At 39.6% G+C, this 21,185-nt stretch overlaps 1 protein-coding gene across 1 annotated transcript in view; it reads left to right on the top strand.

Annotated features, from left to right (window-relative positions):
* Positions 1–21,185, top strand: part of TNKS (tankyrase) — a 140,098-nt gene that overhangs the window by 57,949 nt on the left and 60,964 nt on the right. Inside the window, exons 4-5 of the mRNA XM_042049594.1 lie at positions 14,883–14,919; positions 15,708–15,783. Of these exons, the coding sequence (XP_041905528.1) occupies positions 14,883–14,919; positions 15,708–15,783 (113 nt within the window). The remainder of the gene's footprint in view (positions 1–14,882; positions 14,920–15,707; positions 15,784–21,185) is intronic.

The raw sequence follows: 21,185 nt of genomic DNA, 5'->3' as shown, positions 1-21,185 counted from the left end.
CTGCAGTTGCTTGAATTGATATCCCCCCCTTATGAGGAGGCACTGAACTAGCAATGTCACCTGTTGAGGTGAATTTATGGCACTTTCTTGCCAGGTCTTCAATAAAAATGATGTACTGGTTTCTTCATCTTTCTTGGATGGTGCACAGATAGGAAGGTGCGTGTTCAACTCTTTTACTTTTGTGATGTTGTGCAGTTTCCATTTCTTCATAGTACTATTTTTCTTTTGTCTCCACATTCTGTATTGCTATCCTGTTTAAAAACTGAGGCAAAACTGGTGTGAAGAAAACCGATGCGGCCAAGCAGAGAAGAAGGATGTTCTGTCTTCAGATAGTGTTCAAGGCAAGAATGAGTAAAACATTAAAACCACATATTTCTTCATGAAGGAGTATGTCTTTTCTATCCATACATTGCAGCTGGTTGTCAGCAGCAATGAAATATCTGTAGAGCTTCCCAGGTGAAGCAATGTCCAGAGAGCAAAACGAAGATGGCGAGGTCTAGAGTCAGTGAAAGGAGCCAAGGAAAGCTGAAAAACTGACTGGTGGTTGATGGCTTCCTTGTTGGCAGAAGAGCAAAGTGTTATCTTCCAGAGGGAACAGCATAATTTTTCAGGGATTGGGAAAATAACAGGCATGGAATTTTACTCTGCAAAGAGTACAAGCAGTGATTTGAGGCTTTTTGAAGAATGCAGGGAAGGGGACTGGTTATATAAATGTCTCAGTATATAAGGACTATTTCAAATAATTTGCAAACAAAAAAAAGCTCTCAAAGATATCTCCAGGAGACTGTTATTCATAGATAGTGTTCTTTTTTGTCAAGTATCTATTCTTTGAATAGAAGCTTTATTCTCTGCAGTACTGCACTGCACACTGCATTGAGATAAGAGGTCTGACGCTGTAATGTTTTCAAGCATTTATTTTAAAAATGTTATCATCAGAAGATATTTTTAAATAGCTGCCTGTTCAGTAGGGTACAGATTTTTGAATGGCATGTTTCCTTTCTCTAGTCCTGTATTTTCCTTTGGTCACCTAAAAAGTAAGCGGTTTACTCTTTTGAAAGCATTCCCTTGGGTTTCGAAATTAAGCCTTCAGTATTTTCTGCTGTTTCAGTAGCATTTTCAGTTCATAACTTGATTTTTTATTGGCCATAGAACATCATGGTCCACATCCTTCTTTGCTCTGCAAATTTCTATTTGCTTGCCTTTTAAGAATACAATGCTGTTCTTCTCAGTTTGATGTTTATTTTGTATAATGGCAAGAACATTTTGGCATAAATTCGGAATTCAGTTTATTCTTTCAGTTTGGACAGGCAAACAGTCCTGTCCTTACACAAGTAGCAAACTCACAGCAACTTTCATCTGACTGCCACCTTCAATGTCATTACCTCTTGCCGTGTGTGTCTGACATGGCCCGTCCAGGTGATACAAGTGACTGACAAGGCTGCCAGCTGTTCTGAAGAATAAACCTAATAGTCTGGATATAGGAGCTTGTCTCTATCTAAAAATTAAAATCCTGTGATGCATATCGGTGCTTTTGAATACCTCTCAGATCCTCACATCTACCACTGTCAGCCCTAAAGTAGCAGCATCTCATAATGAATGATTCTGTGCAGTATCTCTTCATTTTCTATATGCAGTCTACTTTTGCTTTCAGGGAGGTAACGTGCGAGGGGCATAAGTAACAAAAACCAAATATGGAATGTCATCAAATCCAGGGAAATTGGGCTATTTGTTTCTAAAAAGCTTCTGAATAGATTCGTGTAGGCAGCTGGACTCAATAAAATATGTATCTTGCCTTTACGAGCTCTGTTCCTACAAACAGTGGAAAAGGAAGGCAGAGCCTTGAGAATCTTCCTTCTGAATAGCTGAGAACTGAGAATAATTAATAAAATCCCGCCTTTACTAATATTTTTATAAGTAATTTTGGATGATCATATTACTCTTGCTACTTCATTATATTAATAATCACTACTCTAATAGACTCTACTTAGAGGATTAAGCACCATGGCTTCTGTAGCTAAATACTGTTTTGCAGTCACTGACTTGCCCAAAAGTCATAAGGCAGGATGGTGTGTGTTCTGCTCCTGCCTGAACTCCTGCTGTGGGCTTCCCTGGAGTGGTAGGCTCTCAGTACTCTGCTCAGGAGTGAGACATGGTGTAGGCTGTGCTGGCATCTTGGCTTACGTCCACCTTTCAGTAGGGCAGTCAGGCGCTCACTTCAATGTATGGTCAGTCTGAATTAACCTTCTTCAGGACAGACTTCTGCTGTGGCTAGGCTGTTGCAGGAATGAATGTAGGGAGTCTACATTTCAGCTACCTTAACCTGCAAGGTAAATCTTGCATGTTAAAGGCAATTTTGTGCTGAAATTGAACAGATAATCTGGTGCTAACTGTTACCGGAACCATCCAAAAACCTGGGTGTCCATTTTGCAGTTGTAGAGAAATTTAGTTTTTTGTTCTTCTTAAGCGAGTGTCTTGTTAAAAATGCGGGCAAAGCAGACCTGTGTGAAAAGGCATTATTTTCTCAGTAATATACTATTTCATATGTGGCTCTGATGGTTAGTCTCTTGTCATCTCTTGCCCTGGGAGTGAAGGATTTAATCTGTCTGGCAGAACAGAGAAAAATAACCTTTCCTTTGAAAGGAGGTGTGCAGATTCTATTTACTTTATGGCAGTCATAGCCAAAAATCTTTTGTGAGCAGCCTTTCCAGTAGAGAAAGACAATTTCTTTCCTATATGCACAAGAAAAAAGAATTTATTATAAAATTAGAGGGCTGGAAAGAGCAAAAACCCAAAGCAGCATTGTATGTAAGTACAAGATTAAATATGATACTTGTTTAAGAATGCAGAGAATAACATTTCTGTGTTTGCATTGCTGAACTTCCCTACAAATCTAAAAGATAAGTATTTTAAGTGATGGCTTTTCAAATGGTGCACTATCCTCTGGGTGATGGATGAGAACTCTGGTCAGTGTTTTAGAAACTGTTGGTCCAATTATCCAGTAAATCTTCCTTCCATGGATCTCTCTTCACTTGAAATCATGTTGAGCTGTGCAGGGAAACCTGTTCCTGCTCACTGGCGGGGCAAATGTAGCTCCATCTCCAGCATCTGCGTACTTTTGTCTGCCTGTGCTACTGCAAGATGGTGGATAAGTGTTTTTCTCCTGAAAAGCTAGCAGACCAGAAGGAAAATAATTTATGACTTGCGTGCATTGTGTCTTCTTACCATATGTGGCTGTAATTTCATTATAGGATATTCTGTCCTTGCTAGGGCTGGGGGCAGCACCTTGGAGAAGGTAAGAAAAAGAGGAAGGAAAAGAGGAATGTGACTATTTGTTGAGACCCTTCTTAGCTGCTGGCTAGGATTCCCCCTGCCCAAAAGCTGAAAGTATCATACTTCCAAGGGTGGTTTGAGTTGCTGAAGGACACCACTGAAGGAAATCTTCTTGTGAAGCGCCATCTGTATGCTCAATAATTATGTGGGCTTCCATATCTAAGCATAACCTTCTCTTTGGGGCAAAACAGTAAATATAGAAACTGTCTGACAAAAACCAGAGGCAGACTGACATCTTACACTGTTGGACTCCTAGAGAGCCCACTGCCAAGGGTCAGGACTGCTGGTGTGACTGTTGAATGGAAAAAGAGAAGCCAGGAAGTTTTTGTACTCCCTCTCTTTGAATATTTCCTTGCCTGTTTCTTGCCTTGTGTCCTTTATCTAAATCCAAAACCATTTTGATTGCAGTAAAGGATGTTATGGCTGGAACTGTTTTAATGGCACAGTGTGATCCAGCAAGAGCTGTCCTTTCTCTGGGTGTTTGTTCTTCCTCCCTGCAGTTTTTGTTGTGCTGCTCCCTGAAGACAGACCCAGTTCTCTTTTAACCTGTCTTTGCTCTGCTTAAGGGATGCTCAGAGGATGGCAAAAAGGAGAGGCAGCATCAGGAAGCAAGTTCTGTTAGTAATAATCTCACTGTTTCCTGCATCAGTAACTGGGCTTTTGTAGGAAGGGATAAGCAGGAATCCTAAACTGTTGTTGGGGAAAGTACAGTATGATTTCTCCTTGATGGTATGTACTCTCTGGGAGGAGTGGTAATACCGAGTTAGCTCATGCCGAACTAACACACCTAGGACACAGTAGATAGAACCTGTGTTAACTCTTCCATGGTCTTTCCTTTTAGGTTAAATGGAGATTTAAAATACTACTTTTTTGAAAGATAACAATGAACTGTGTCTCAGAATAACTTTGAAATAAAACCATAGACTGGTTTAGGAACTGCGGGTAACCACATTACCTAATAAGATCACTTAAACATATTTTCTTTAGTATATTTAAGATAATTAATGGTTGTGATGAATGAGGAATGTAGGAATACTTTCTGGCCAATTATATTTTGAATTATTTGAGGTAAGCAGAGTCTTCAAATCTAGGGAGATTTCTGAAAGTGAGTGAAAAGGGAAAGCAGTATTTTTTCCTACTTTGTGCAGAACACATTAAAACTACCTTTTAGTGCAGGTTTACACAGAAACCTGCTGAGGTTGTCATGCTGAGGGCTCATGCAGTTTATGTATTTCCTTTCTGTCCAGCAACAGAGAGAGCACCTGTTTTGGAAGATGCTTTATTTATGGATATACCTATGAAGGTAAAGTCCTTTACTTAGTTTTCCAGTAGCAATAAAGTGTGCATGGTGTATCAACAGTTTCCATTTGGGCAGAACTGATGACTGGTGTCCATAATCACCTTGTATAGGGTATGTCTTGAACAGGCAGCCCTGTGTTGTATCTGATGAAACTTGCTGTGCATGAATGAAAGTTGAAGAAGGAATGCTCTCCTTATAATGTCAGCAGTCTGGTAAATTAAATCTCTTTAATTAGTGAGTTAGTATCTCTTTCCTTCTCTCAGACTTCTTTTTTTCGTGTGGTGCTATTTCATTTCCAGTCTTTATAACGAACTATATTGTCATTTAGGGCAATAAATTATTCTTTTGAAGAAATCATATGTATAATCCTGTTACCTCTGAGGAGCAGCTAAGGAGTTTGGGTTTATCTAGTTTGAAGAAAAGGGGGCTGAGGGATGCTCTCACTGCACTCCCTAGTTGCCCAAGAAGGGGAGGTGGACACAGAGGTGCTGAGCTCTTCTCCCTGGGATCTAATGACAGGAAGCATAGGAATGGTTCAGAGGTGTTCCAGGGGAGCTTTTTAGATCGCATGTTAGCGTTTCTTCACTGAGAGGGTGGTCATACACTGGAACAGGCTTCTACAAGATGTGGTCAATGCCCCAAGCCTGTCGCTGCATAAGAGGCATTTGGACAATGCTCATAACCACAAGCTTTAGCTTTTGGTCAGCCCTGAAGTGGTCAGACAGTTGACCTACATGATTGCTGCAGGTCCCTTCAAACTGAAATAGTCTGTTCTATTACTCATTTAACCAGTAAAGCATTTAAAACAGTGAGGTTGATATAAGGGACTGAAAATGTTTACAGAACTTGAGTTGTATGTAGTATTTAGTTATTCTTTCATTGCTGGTAAATAACATAACTGTTCTCAGGTAGACCTCCAGGACACTGGCAGTAGATATTGTTACTGCTGTATTTCCATCTTGTGGTGTCTTATTCCAACAGGAATAGCAGAAAGTGCCTGAGTGTAAATAGAAAATTCATTTTTCCCCCAACTGGTGTTTTAAAAGTTATTTTTTAGTGAGGATAACAGTTTGCATATTTAGATTTCAATCATTTTCTGTAAATCGCAGCTTTCTTTCATCTTTCCTCTGTGCCCTAAGTCACATTAGGGCACAGAGCTGCTCTTTGCCTGAGTGAGTATGCAGAGACCTCACCATGGCTCAGATCAGGCAAAGCTTAAGTTGAGTTACTGTGACTGATCGCTGCTACTGTAAACGTCTTCAGAAAAGGTGTTAAAAGAAAGCTTTTAAAAATGAGACGAAACAAATGGAACCGTTGTATTCAAGTATATAGTATCTGTATCATAAAATCTGATGGGGATGATAAGGGATGGGAAGGATGTTCCAAGTTAAGCAGCTGCTCTTTACTCTGGGATACCAGCACGAGTATTTCATATCAATCCACATATCCTGTTTCCAGTCATGCCATTGTCTCCTTTCTCCCCCTGATTTGTACCAAACTTTCCCTTATCTTCCCACTGTCTTTTGACTCTTAGCTGTCAAATAAAAACCCATGATGAGGGAAAATTTGCCCACAGCAACAAGGCAAATGGGTTACTTTTGGGGAGTTATTTTGTTACCATCTTTTTGTTGCGTGGAAATGCATATTTTCCTAAATGTTTAAACTGAACCGTTGACAGATTAGTTTTCTGTTTGGCTTGACAAAATTGTTCATTATAACAAAATCTGTTACCTATGTTTTGTTATTCTTTTAGTAAGGACTTATTTGCTGTGCTTTGCTTAAGTGTTGCATAAATACGTGTTGGCTCTTTCATTGCTGTGTGTTTGACAGGTTTGCCCTGTTTCCTGCAGTTATAAAGGAGTTCCTCCCTTCTGCTCACTCCTCTGGGGCCCAGCAGGCAAAGGAAATGTTTCGTATTTTTGTCCAGGAGCTAGAGGAGTGATTTAACTGGATTTGAGTTCCTTCCAGGGTATGTGCTGCAGGGCAAGCATGGCAACACACGTGCATTTTTTATGAGGTGGCAGCCTGTGTTTTCTCAAGCTTGTAGAGTAAGTTTAGATACACAGGGCAGCTTCAGATGTACGGAGGAAGGATTGTACTGTTCAGTAAAAACAGTACTTTGGCACATATGTGCGTTTTATGTCTCCTGTTCATTTTCTACCAAACATTAAGAACCCCCACTTCTTTAAATCTGTACAGTTTGTTAGTACAAAATCTGTCCTGTTTGCTACAGCTAAGAGAATATAGATTTTTTGGTTAAAATAAATGCTTCAGTTTTAAATGCGGCTGTGGATTTTCAGGCACACTGTCCCCAGCTTGCTAGCATGTTTTATCTACAATGGAAAAATTGGAGAGACAGCAAAATTTAGTCTGCCCATATTTACTCTGCAGTTCTTTTCAGAGAGAGATGGGATGATGGAGCATGATTTTGGAGCTTGCCTTTATACAGTATGGCTTTCCTGAGGGTTACGTTTTATATTTTTCTTGCTAGTTGTCTTCCATACTTTGTGTCAGTTATAACAGGTATTTCTATGGTTTCTCTTTAGAGAATATTCTGGGGAATTGACTGATTTACTTGTTTGTGGATGTTGTTTGGAAAGAGAGGGGAGGGAGCTGGCTTTTGAAAAGGATGCAGTAATATGAGAGCAGCTTGGCTATCTATCCAGTTCTACTGTACTCAAGTCTTTGACAAAGAGAGTTTCTTAGTACTTTGTCTTCCTCCAGAAAGTTTTCCTAGAAATCCTGGAGAGAAAATGCATATGCAGGCATATTACAGAAATGAGAAAGTAATTGTGGCTGAATAATGGAACAGTTTATTAGTTATTAATATTGAGCACGGCCGAAGTAGTGGGAATTACAGTGGATGATTGTTTTTGCTGATAGCTGGAATTAATACAAGAAATGAAGGGCAGAGCCATGGGAATGTTGCCTTTGCAGTAGGCATGAAGGGGTGGGTAATGGGGAAGGATCTTGAAAAAAACCTGTCAGACTTCTTTTTCCATATGTAATTTCACAAAAGATGTCATGAAGATTGAACTTTGGTGAAGAGATGAGCCTCAACCCCTTCAGTTTTTCCATCACACCAGTGTGTTTTGAGTTGCTGAAGGTTTGGGTTTTCTTCCCTGTCATTTGACTTGATATTCTGCAATCTTTTTAACTTTTTCAATCTCAGTCTGAAGACATGACAGATGAGAGTGGTGGTGGTGTCTTCAAAATCAGTACAGCATTCTGAAACAGTGCAGATGTAGTGAAAATACTAATTTTTTTACACTTAAGAATAAAGAATGGATGTGTGCATGGTGTTTATATGAGTAGCATGCACTGGTATGGAAAAATGAAACTACTTGTACAGGTCCTCTAAAGAGAACAGATTCTAGAATGTTTGTCAGATTTATTATTTCTAGAGAAAGAAACTATATTGTAGGGTGTGGTAGCATTGTTGAGACTAAAATGATTTATATGGATTACTGTGTAATGGGTGGTTGTAGGTTTTTTCCAGATTTGGGGGGTTTTTTGTTGCTGCTTTGCGTTGTTACTGGCTTGGGGTGTGTTCCTGTTTTTATTATCACTATCATTATTATCATTATGGTCTTGCAGTGTGATGTGTTGTGTCCTTTTTTCTACGCTTTCAGGAAAGTTCTTCTGACTACTGTGATGTGACTTAACTTCATCTTTGTATCTAATGATTTAAGAGTTAAGAAACTTGAAATCCTCTGAGAAAGGGCCTTTTTTCATCTTTCTGCTACAATATTGGAAATCTGGTAGCATTGTTTTAACAAATAGATCAGCACTACTGAAAAGAGGCCTCCTAAGAAACAGAATCATTATGTGCCGAATGTGAGCTTGCTGGTGCTGTAACTACACATGCACTGAATATGCATTTTGATACACCACCTAATCCTTCTTAGTGACCAAACCCCTAATGCGCAATGTGTGTAATTTATGCCTGGATATGAAGACAGCATTTGGTAACTGCTGTATCATATATATGCTTATGTGATAGATGTGTTTTGAACTGATGTCTTAATAGACAAGAATCTCTTCTATCGGTTAAGACCCTGGCAGAGGTTTTGCCAATCTGCACTATATAAAGCTGCAGGTTTTTTTGATGTAGTGCTTTCTGCCAGGCCTTAGAAGAGGCTTTTTTCCCCTAGAACAGTAAATCAAGAATGCTCTACATTTGAGCTCTGTCCACTCAACTGGAAGATGTTCCAGGCAGGATGCTGCTAGCTCAGTGGTTTGGTAGAGTTATGGCCAAAACCAAATGATGTTTGCTTGTTCCTTTAACTTCCACACCCCCCTTTAAAACATATCCCTGAAAGACTTCACTATTAGCTGAGTAATACTAAATTTTTAAATTTCAGTTACAAACGTCTAATTTCAGTCCACATGCACAGTGCCTGACTCATCTCATAGAAGAGGCAGAGTCAAGACACCAAACCTTTCCTCCTTGGTAACATTGCTCCTTGCTGGAACTTGTTCTTGAAGGCATTATCTTCTGAGTTGCTTTTCTGTCACTTGCATATACTAGCATTGCTTTGGTGTTTTTCATCCGTGACAAGAGCTTAAAATTAGGATCTTGCTGTGTTCCTGGTTGAGCCTATTAGACAGCTTATAAAATCAGCCCATTTACTTGTGAGAGACTGCTGAGCAGAGAAGTGCAAGAAGCATAAAGAAATTAACCCTAACAAGTGGGAAGTAAAGTATAATATAATTGTTAGTAAAACCTGAAATTGTAATTTTTTTGCTCATGTGTTTCTCTACATACTTAGTTATAAATGCCTTTTCCCAAATGATATTATTTCAACGTATCTTTGTTTTTTCATTGACTTTTTTTTTTTAGGCAGTTATTCCCACAACCTTGTGCTATTTGGATGGTTAAAAACCTTCTTGCTCTGATTTAATGCCATATTTTCGTTTCACCTGCTGCTTTACATATAATAAAAGCTAAATGAGGAAGAAGGAATTGATGAGTATTTTAATGGTATGATTGGATCCTTCCAAAAGCAGCCATGTTGAAAGTAAAATTTGAGTTTGCTAAAAAAATTATGTTTAAAAAACCCCCAAACCCAAAAAACTCATCCTGTCCCAACAACCCTAGTAGTCTGTCACAAGCACAAAAAGCCTTGTGCTCTGATTATAACTTGAATGTTTGTTTGAATACTTAAATATTACTCCTAAGACCTCAGAGGATTAAAACGGATGGTGTATGTGGATGTGTGTCATTGATCACTTAGAGGTCTGTGAAGTCTTGGAGTGTCAGGGAAAAGGTGTATTTTAATTTACTTCTGTGCAGTTTATTTCTTCGCTAAACTCTGGATTCTGGCCCATGGATTGCTTTCTTCGTAGCAATGGCAGCCCAAATGTAGAGTTTCCATTCCCCTCTCTCGTCACAGCACCATCCTTGTTCAAGGTCTTCATTCTCAGGGGCCTGTTTGGGTCCCTGGCCATGGACTGAGCTGGATGAAGTAACAAATCTGATGGAAAAACAAGTTCTCAACCCTCCCAGATGCATCAGGACTCTTGTTTTCCCAACAGCCCCATGCATTCCTGTGGTAGCTGAGTATGTGCTTGGAAAGGCACCAGAAACACTTGTAAATGAGGAAGAATGAGAGATTTTGATACCTGCTGTCTCTACTGCTCTGATGGACAGCCTATGTCCTCTGTGTTGCTTGGTAATTGTGAATATTTGTTTGGAAAAAACAAAAAAAATCTGTTGGAGTGTTCACAAAGATCTTGTCAATCTTCTCATGGGATATCTATTTTCAAGAATGGAAGTTCAGGTTTTCAGGGCAGGCAACCAATAGCAAGTGTTAGGTCTGCACACGGTCAAAAGTCAAATATAGAGCTGCCATGTTTTCTAGTGGAGCAGGATTTCACCCCTGACTTCCAGTGCTGCTAAACTTGAGCTGCCAAGAGAGAACAGGAGGTCCTGAGGAGATCACTTGAGATTACCATGAAACTTAAGGAGCTGAGCTCAGTGAGACCAAACACTGGCACAGGTTGCCCAGAGAAGTGGTGGAGTCTCCATCCTTGGAGAGATGTAAAAGCCACCTGCACACAGTCCTGAGCAGGATGTTCTAGGTGACCTTGCTTGCGTAGAAGGGTTGGATGAGATACCTCCAGAGGTCCCTTCAATCTCAAACATTCTGTGATTCTGTGATACTCATGAATTTTCCCTCCCCAGCCTGGGGCCATGGTTGCACATTCATCAGGCTCACATTCTTCTGTCACATGTCATTGGCTAGCCTAAAGATTTTCACTGTTTGTAAGTATTCTGGGGATTTAGATTTATAATTGTGATTCCATATGATGTATGACTTCATATGGAAAAACCTCTTTCATTTTTCAGTTTGGTTGAAAATATGTTAATCCTTTTTGTTCCCATTATATGCTGTTATTGGGTAATAATGGCATGGTTTAATTTGTGTGACGTTAATTTTTAGGAAATTTTCTTCACTGTGGAAAGCTGACACGTGGTAGTATGGTAAAGCAAAACCTGCTTTGTCCAGCATGACATTTTAGATCTGGCTGGTTCCTGTATTAGCTGATGTGTATGGAGGGATGGGAAGGGAATTCACCTTGGTTTTGAGTGGTGATGCATTGAAAAATCACTGTTGATTTATGCCATGCATTCAGATAGGTTTTTCAGCTTTCAGTATTCAGTTGAAATTTCAAGACTTTTGGGAGAGAGTGAAATAGGGTTATTTGTTTGTAAAGATTGATTCATTATGTTATTTTTTCCCTGCTTCCAGCTACTGGTCTGCTCAACTGCCAGGTGCAAGCAGCCACTGATGTCTGATAGTTAATAAGCATTTGCTGCTGATCAGCTACTGCAGGATACAGCTAGGGCCAGACACAGCAGTGACAGCATAGCTGCAGCTGATCAGAAGTCTTGGAGGTAATTGGTTTTCTCCTGGGAGGGTAACACAAATAGAGCTAGTTAGTTGCCTAATGGTAGCTGTGATTTGAGACACTGATTATCTCTGTTTACTAGTGATGACTTTCTAGTTCCAGCCTAAATGGAGCAGCAGTGGTGTGATCTGGGATCAAGTAGAGAACTTCATGGTTTAAATAATGCTGAGCAAGCTGTAGCCAATGAACTTGATCAGATGCAGTGAATACCAGACACTGGGTGGTTTCTGCTGTGCTTACCTACCAGCTTTTGTCTGACGAGAAAGGAACAGGGACACTGCATTGCTATAGCGTTCCCTGCTTCCCATTTCACACCTTGTGTTTGCCTTAAGAAATTCCCAGGCCAGCTATCTCTGGGCTACCCAGCATGCAGATGCCCTTTCACGAAACTATAAATTCTAACCTGCCCAAAAGAGCTCTTTAAGAGATGTTCCTAGCTTAGTTAAAGTCAGTTTGACATTCTTTGAACAGAAATATTATGTGAGGTTGATGGGTCTGTATTCCTGTACTTGTGCTTAGAACTTGAAATTCATCTCTGCCCATGCACGCATGGTTTGTTTTCAAATGCTTCAAATGAATATTTTATTAGGTAGCTGTGACCAATTGCTGCAGGATGGCCTTTGATGAGCTGCGTAGCTGAGTGGTGTTAGCTGTGTTGGCAGAGCCCTCTGGTGGGAACGCAGCCTGTGCCAGCAGCAGTCGGTCCTGTTGCCAGTGCCACCCACTTCTCCCAAATGCCGTCAGCCAGACCTCTCTCGGCTCTGTGGTATCCCACCAGCTGGTTGCTCGAGTGGCCAGGGGGTTCCTCTTCATCCCACAGAGCCTGTGGAGCTCACTTGACCTTTTTTTTTTGTTAGCAAACCTGATGGTGTGCTGTTAAGTGCTTGTATCATTTTAGGTTTTGATTTGCAAAATACAGTGGCTCTTTGAGAGTAATAAAGTTAGCCATATACAAGAGAATATTTTCTTAATCCTAATCAGTGTGGGAGAACCATGATGAAATTCAAGAATTGCGTGTGTGAATTTCAACCTTGTAAATACCTATTTTTAAAAAGTACTGCTTAATAAAACTAACTGTTCTAATCAGGCATACAGGGGGACATTTCTAAATCAAGAGCCACAGCTTTCCTTTTTCATTGGACAGTAATGCTTCTGCTAATCAAAGTATTAGAGGAAACAGCTTTTGTGTGATAAAATACCAACTTACTGAGCACGAAGGAAAAAAATGTTATTACTTCTCTAACCTAGTATGCTCAAAAGCCTGGTTAGGACTGCTAGATGCATTGCCAAACCAGAATGTGCAAAGAGGTACTTTAATCTGGTTACATCTCTAAAGTGTTGATATAACACGGGCCAATAACTCTACTGCAGGAAATCCAGCTGTTTGAGATTGTTGCACAAACAATGCAGTAGTCATAAAGAGTCTCTTTTTCTTCCTCACATGCTGGCCAGAGCTTTTCAGTTACATTGATTTGAAACACTCACAACTGTGCCCAGTATTTTATCTTCATTAAAATAAAAAAAGAGGAACATGTACTATGGCTTAGAAAAGGCTGTTGCCTGTGGTGGACAGGCCCCCCTTCTGATGAAGCTGGAGAGTGGGAGCAAGTCAAAGGCAGTCATATTTCTGTGTCACTTGATTTGCCTCATGATGAAGCTTTCCTTAACATAGACATAAATTCTTTCAAAAGCTAAATTAACCTTCCTGGCCTCTATTTGAAATAACCAGTTTCACCTTTGCTTTGAACTTACGTGCTCCATTGCTGGGGTTCAGCAACACAGAACAGTTCTGTTAGGAGACCTATCGTGTGAGTGGCATGGTGGAACTCCTTGCTTCAGGTTGTTGTGAATTCCCAAAGCTGAATATCATTCAGAAAGCGATTAAACACACCTGTGAAAGGAAGAATCACCAGTATGATGAGATGTAGATATTGCCTTTGAAAATTCCATGTCTACATCCAAGGGAATGGGGCAGGAAGTGCATGGCTGTGTGTACTCACCCTCCTCCTTACCCTTGTGTGAAGGCAGGATGCTGAAATAAGGGGACTCCTTAAGGAGAGGGCTGGTTTTGTTGTGGTTCCTGTGATCCTCTGCTGTTAGCTGGAGGAGCCATGGTGGGGGGAGTACCAAGCTCTTTGCTATGGATTGGGACTCTAACCCTCCTCCTGCACCCTACCGCTGTTCTTTAAGGGATGTTTTCAGATGAACCTTCCATCTTACCTGCTGTCTGGTCTGGCATTTTCCATGGCCCTGTGGCTTTCCTCACCTGTAATGGGAGTTTCACTGGAGGCTTATTACAATTGCACATAGGAGGCAGCACAAAGGGGTTTTTTTCTTCTTCTTTCATGACAGCTTCTGTTTCCTAATTTTCTTATAGCATTGTGGTTAGAGGCTTTAATTCTCTGGCAGATGGTATACGGTATGTTTTTCAAACCCTGTACTTTTTGGGTCTAGGACACACTCTCTTCTGTGACTTCATAAAGCTGCTAAGAAGCTATTTTTCTAATTTCTGAATTAAAATTCCATTCCATTCGTATTGCACAATGTCATCATGATTCAGCTTTGTAGAATACTGTCTTACTTCTGTAGGTTATCTTGTTCCATGCTCTTCTTAAAATGCTAACATGCAGTTTTAATCCTGTGATGCAGCAACCCTTGTTAGTTATCTGTTTTAATTCAGGACTTCAAATGTAAATGTTGCTTTAACAGTACTCGTGGTTCTCTCTAATCTCAGAGCCTCATAGCAAAATCTGTTGCAGAGTTCATCCTCTTTTGTCTGTGCTTTTCATTTGAAGCGTGTATTTTGTTGGAAAGTGGCTGATGATATAATACCTGGATTTTTTTTTTAATAATCCCTGCTCTTCTAAAGAACTTAGTGAAGTGTAATATTACCATTCAAATAGGCAGGTGAGAGCCTTGGAGATCGGTAATTTGTACCTTTTCAAAAGCCGCACTGCCTTGCTTTGTCTTGGAATTTATTATGCTTCCCAAGTATAATGTGACATACTGAATAGGGCAGGGGGTGGGGACATTGTCTTCAGCTGACATGCTGCTATCAGCGGGACTGTGTTTCTGGACACAAGATTTCGCAGTCATTGGTTGTCCGAAGAAAGCCTTTCCATCTGAGGATTGGACAAGAAGATGCGTCAATTTGCTGCCCGTCTCCAAGGTACTGGTGATGCTGCCTCCACAAGCTGGCTAACGTCACAGCTCCATCACCCAGCGGGGTGTGGGCTTTTTTCTCCTCTTCTGTTTTAATTCTGTATTTGCTTCCTACTGCATTTCTTGATCTGTCTTCTGCCGAATGCTAACAGCATGATATTTTGCAATCATTTAGGTGAATACAAGAAGGACGAACTCCTGGAAGCTGCTAGGTGAGTGCTGCTTAGAATATAAAACATATTTTGGGGGTGGAAGCAGGCGAGGAAAAGGGTTTTTTAAAATAGTACTGTTTTGTCATTGCCTTTCCATGAAATGCTGCAAGCAAACCACTTAATTAGCATAAATCTCTTCAGACTTTAGTCTGGTACAAATGTAAAAGCCTATTTATGTAATTGAAATCCCCCACTATGGTGGTTATAAGGTTAATATTGAGTTTTTGCTTTAAGCTGCTTAAATCCTCTTTATTGTTTTGTGACTGTTCTTTTTAGGGGCAATTTAAATATTGGAATCTTTCTTTTCTTTTGGTTTTTACTGCTACCATAGGATGTATTTTGAAAATAGGATTTATCGGAACAGAGCATAAGGGAGCCTATACAAAAGGTGTAAAGTTCAATTGTATATTGCAAAGATGCTTTTCATCCTTCCTTCTGACTGCACAAGATCATTTTATATAAACCGTTAACCCTTCTAAAAACATTTATTTCAACACATGGTTTTCAGACGATCTACAGAATTAGAAAAAGGAAATACGAGGTTAAGGAAAGAAACTGAGGTGTTTTTGCATGATCTGTTGCAACACATTTAACTGTAAATTTAGTATTCTTTTCTGTATTTACCCTTGGTTTCGAAATGTTCAGAAGATTCTGTAGCCTTCCAGCACTCTCCCTGCCACAGTACAAATTTCAATATACTAGACTTTGCAAAATACTTGCTGAGGAGATGGATATCAAAGAGCTCTGCCCTTTTTTCCCCCTTTCCCTAATCATCTTCTCATTTACAGGAGTGGTAATGAAGAAAAGCTGATGGCTTTATTGACTCCTTTAAATGTGAACTGCCATGCAAGTGATGGGCGTAAGGTAAGTTAATACCTGCTTTATATTTCAGTTATTCAAGAAAGGCCAATTTAAGCATACTGGTAAGCATAAATGTATAAACCAAGGTGGGGGGGGAACTAGTGATGCCTTTTTACCATAAAATTAAATGCTGTTATACTTGACACTGGCAGTTGTGACAGATTAAGTCGGCAGATGTGGATTTTGTGTGTGTCTTTTAAATGTCGAACCCTGGTCTCCATGTAAAAGAAACTTTAAGATCTTTTGTAAGAAAAACAAAATGTACTGTTGCAGATGGATAAAATAATGAAGGGAAGAAAGCTATTATTTGTATTTGAACATTGTCTGGGTGAGGTGGTTGGTATTCAGCTTAGCTCCTAATACACTGCCACGTAGACTGGCACTGTATTGCTATGTTTAACACCTTCTGCATTTTCTTAAGTTTGACATTATTGTTTTGACTTTCTCTGGCAGAGATGTTTGAATGAGTTAAATTAAGAATTAGGCTGAAACTGGAGGAGGGAAGAACATACGGAGTGAGAATTAGATCCTGTGATTTTTGATGTTTTAGACTTCAAGATGATAGTCTGTCTAGACTGTTGGATTTACAAATGTTGGGGGTTTTTTTTTTATTTGATTTGTTGGTTTGTTTTTTTTTTTTTTTTAACTGTGTACCAGAATGTTTTTAATATGTATCTGTTAAAGTCTTTCACCTGTAACAGTACATCTCATTTTTGGAGAGAAAAGCATGGGAGCGTTTTCTTTTATAGTTTTTTTTTATTTTTGATGGAGTGTGTTGAAGCACAGTATAAACGTCTGCCCATCCTGGAGCTGTTGTGGAACAACCCAGTTCCACTGAAGTCAGTAAAGATAGGTCAGTTTGCACTTACTTTTGATGGAAAGGTATGTTGTTACTGAATATAAAAAATTTAGCTCCATTGTACAAAAATTCATAATTTTTATACACATTTAAAAATGTTTCTCAATTGTAGTATCTACAATACATACTACGTGACAGAAAACCCAGCCAGTTTTTTGCTTATTTACAATCACTGATTGAAGGTTGATGCATCTTCCAGGTTTTGAAAACAATTGATTTTATGAGCTGAGGACAGGCAATTGAACAAGGGCTTTATTTAATTTAGCGGTGTTGGAACTGATGAAACACTCCCCACATTTTAAGGTTAAACATATTGCCCATATTTCCTGAATTTACTTTTCTTTTTTTAAGACTTTGCTGTTCAAGTAGAAGTGTATTTAGGTATTAATAGTGCTGTGTATTATAATTAAACAGGGTGGTGTACAGCAGTGCATTACTCAGTAATTGAACCCCCATCACTGTTGATCTCAGGCCAAATGCAGAGTTAAGATTTCTGCCAGCAGGGCAAGGAATAAGCCCTTGCAGATATTTTCTTGAACATTTATCACTTCAAAGTAAAAATTAAAAAAAACTTACAAAGCTTTTAAAATTAATACTGAAAGTATTTCTGTATTATTGCAGCCTCTGAATTAGTTAGAAAATGTATGCCCAAAGCTTGGAAAGCATATTGCAGTTAAAGCTTATGAGTGTGGACACTAAAAATATGATTGGTTGGTTGTTGGTAAGTGCACTGGTTACTGAAACTCCTTTTAAGATGCCTTGCCATTGATAATAATTAGCTTTTTTTAAAATTATGTCTACCAGATACATTTTTTTTCTACTGCACATATGTACAGGCTGTGGAAGGTTTAGTAATGCTTTGTAGCAAGTGTGCTATATAACTGTTAAGTATTTAATTTGTAAAGCAAAGCTTTCAGGTCCTCTACTAGTGCAAGATCACTTGGGGTTTGATCATTTTGAGCTTTGCTGCAAATTAAGTGAGCTTTTCAGCCTACAGCACAGAATTCTTGTAAATGGAAGTCTCCACTGGTGTAGCTGCCTCTAGTTGATCTATGGTGATTTACACTAGCTGAGAATTTGTCCATTTTGAAAGTTGCCTTTTGCCTTCCTTGATGCTTTTAGTAATTATTTTTTGCAGATCCTCTGAGTATTCAAGCCTCAGACCTAGGACAGTGTAAGGCCAGAGACTTAACGCAGCTCTCAGGGCCAGGAACGCAGACTCTGCGGATTGGCCCGAGATTCTCAACATCACGCTCACTCTGCAGTACAGCTGTACCCACAAACTCTTTCTTCAAGCTGTGCATTCCTTGATTTTCTGAGATTCCCAGCTCTATTCTGATAAGGAAACATTTAGCTGCGTGGGTGAAGAAATTGAGTTCCAGTACTGAATGGGTAATTATTTTTTCTGTATTAGCAGTGGTATTTTTTTTCCCCATACTTTGGGGTGCAACTGTATGCAGTTTACTTTTTCCCCCCCCCCGGGGATTTTTTCTGTGTCCCATCCATACTAACATGTGGTGTTCTGGATTTCTGAAACACCACATGTGCTGTGAAGTTGTGCTTTATAGAATGGGTAAAAGAGGTGGAAAACTCTGACAGTGTCTTGCTGGTTTGAAACCAGCTAAGGTTGGAAATAAAAAAGATTCATTGCATTCTGGGGGCTGCTTTTAGCCTTTTTGAGGAGTATTGACAGCCAGAGTCTGATTCCTACTGGACAGGATTCCATGATTCTAAACCAGTTACAGCTGGTGCTGATAACCATTGTTCCATCTGTTTATTTAGGATAGAGGTCAAGACAAATAGGAATGAAAATTGAACTTCCTTCTTCCCCTCCAAAGTCACAGTTTAGGTAGGTTATGGACACTGTAGAAATGTTCATATTACTGAAGCTTTTGAGCTGTTGTCTGAAGAGGGAATATATTCTGTGTGGCTACTCTTGCAGTTATCTTCTGGAGGGAAAAATGAAGGCGTGTGCAAAACAAAGAGCAATTTTATACATCATCTAAAGCATTTCTGCATACCAAGGGTCATGGTAGTTTTTGGGGTTTTGATGACCAAGGAATATCAACAATAATATCTCAGAAACTAGGATTTCACTGAGCTAGATAATGATTGATTTTTGTGCAAGTACTGGCTTATGTGCTGGTTGAGTGTATATGAGGGCACAAATAATGAGCTGTATAGTAAAAAACTATGAAGTACTGTGTAAGCAAATGAGTATTACAAAAGGGTAAATTTCACAAAACCTTTTTGTTTTTTAAACTATCCTATTTGTTTACTTTTTAAAAAGCAATGCTTGAGCTGAAATATGATAGTGATTTTTTCATGGCAATTAGTCTTGCTTTGACATTGGTTTTTTTAAACAGGAGACTGAAATTTCACAGAATTGTTAGGATGCGGTGTTGTGTGTAAGGCAACATTTACATGTTGCATCACTCCTGTTCACACAGCCTAACAAAGTATTTGCTCTGTCAGAATACAACTTAGACACAATGCACGGCACCCGCATATTGCCAGGGGTCTGAAATTTCCCTGCATCCTGCCTGTGAGCTCTGGTGGCCTCCTTGGTCTTTACATTACCTGTAGAATTAATGACTTCTCGAAGACAAGCCTATGGTGTTGGTGTTAGCAGATGGTACTGTATTTCACACTGTTAATAAGTCAAGGCATCTATTTATGTGTCTATCTATGTAAAGTTATGTAGGCTTTAGAGCCCCTGTTATTTTCCCTCAAATATTTTCCTCTGGGGTTGTCTTTTTCAAGACTTAGTTATGAGTGAATTTTCAAAAAATGTTTTTTGACTATTTTAAGTCACTGGGTTTCTCTCTGTTGCTGGAAATTAAAGCTGTAGTACTTGTAATGGGAGCTGGATTTCTGACTTGTTACAACAGTCACTGCTTGTCTAAATCAGTGGCAAGAGACATGTTTAAAATCACACATATAATGGTTGCAGGTTGAGTAGAAGCTCCTAGCCCACTCATTTCCTTCAGAAAGCTGTTGTAAACACTTGAAAGCTGTTTAAGGAAGAAATTGATGTTTCCTCCATTTTAAAAATGCAGATGTATCTGAGCTGATAAGGAAGCGTTGGTTTCAGCAATTCAGATAAGAACTCTTTCCTACAAGACACTTCCTACATGACTAATCATAGCTTTCCAAAGTGGTCTGCATCCAGCTGACATGGTAGCTATTAGCAATAGGAGGTTAGATTTTTGTTTTGAAGTTGGATTTTTGGTTGTACAGAATATCCTGCTCCTGTACTGCATTATACATGGTCAGATCATGTCAGCACTAAAATACTCAGGTGTTGGTTGAATAAAACCTTTTCTTATGCAAGGGACTCCAACTTCTCTGGTTAGGAGGAGTTTACTCAAAAACCACTTTGATGGTCTTCTCAAGGTCCATCTCTTGAAGTAGAGCAAATATCTAATATTTTGAGCTCTTAGGAGCATAGAACAGTGATTAAATGAAAAAATAAAATGCCTGTGTTGTACTTTGAAGTTTCTGTTGCAGCTGTGTTTTGTATTTACATTTTGTATCAACCATATAAAAACCAGAGAATACAATGGCATTACCTATGACAGCATGGTGTCAGGTATAAGTTCAACTTGAGGCAGGAATTGCTACCAGAAGGCAGCACAGAGTGCAGTTCCTCCACAGCTACCTTGTTTTCTGTCCTGCACCTTCCCTCCCTGCCTCCTTCCTTAGAAACTAGAAATGTTATTTCTGCAACAGGTGAATCAGGGATCCTGCAAACAATGCACCTCAGTTTCTCCTAGCATGGGACCATCCAGCGCTGTGGATAATGTAGTGATCCCATGAAAAAAAAAATAGACAATTAATTAAAATGCCATTTCTATCATGCACGTGGTCCTACTTCACTTATTTGCACTTTTGTCTTCTAACTTGTAGTGCCCCTTTCTTTGTTTATTCCCAGTTTTCAGTCCTTAACAACTGCCAGTACCAGTCCTTGGTATTATGCTTCTGCAATGCCTTTGCAGTTACGCCTTTCCAAACCAGCTGTAGACAACCCTGGATCCAAAATACCAGTAACAGGCCTTTTCATTAAACTTGTCATAGGAGACATACTTGCCTCTTGGGTTAGATTGAGGCTGTTGTTGCATCCTGTTCTTTCCTGCCATAGGGACGTTGTTTTTTCTCGTGCATGGCATCATTCAGGTTCGTTGGCATGGGGGTCACATGTATGAAATCCAAGTCTGAGAAGGTCTGCAATGCAGTGCTGAGTAGCAGCATCCTTGGCCTGAGGTAACCACTGCAAAAAGTCTTGAGTACAAAGTGCCCCTCAGCTTTTGGTATGGGACCTCCCCGATACCAAGTAGCATTCTGTTGGATGAAATTGCGGATTCTTTCTCTTGCTTCCTCTGCTTCTTTCTCTCCATTGAGAGATCAGCATCTAAACAAAGGGCTGGCAAAGAGAAATTGAATTCTAACAGGATCAGGTGAGTTAGGTCTCCTCTTACCAGGGAGTCTCCAATGTGCTGCTGGTAAGTGAATTTGCCAACTCCTCTTCCCGAACTCTGGTTGTTTG

Source organism: Corvus kubaryi, unplaced genomic scaffold, assembly GCF_017639235.1.
Source record: "Corvus kubaryi isolate FWS band 111438036 unplaced genomic scaffold, C.kubaryi_AGA036_p1.0 71, whole genome shotgun sequence".
NCBI classification, from domain to species: domain Eukaryota; kingdom Metazoa; phylum Chordata; class Aves; order Passeriformes; family Corvidae; genus Corvus; species Corvus kubaryi.
Note: the sequence above shows the minus strand (reverse complement) of the source record. Positions and strands in the feature narration are given on the sequence as shown.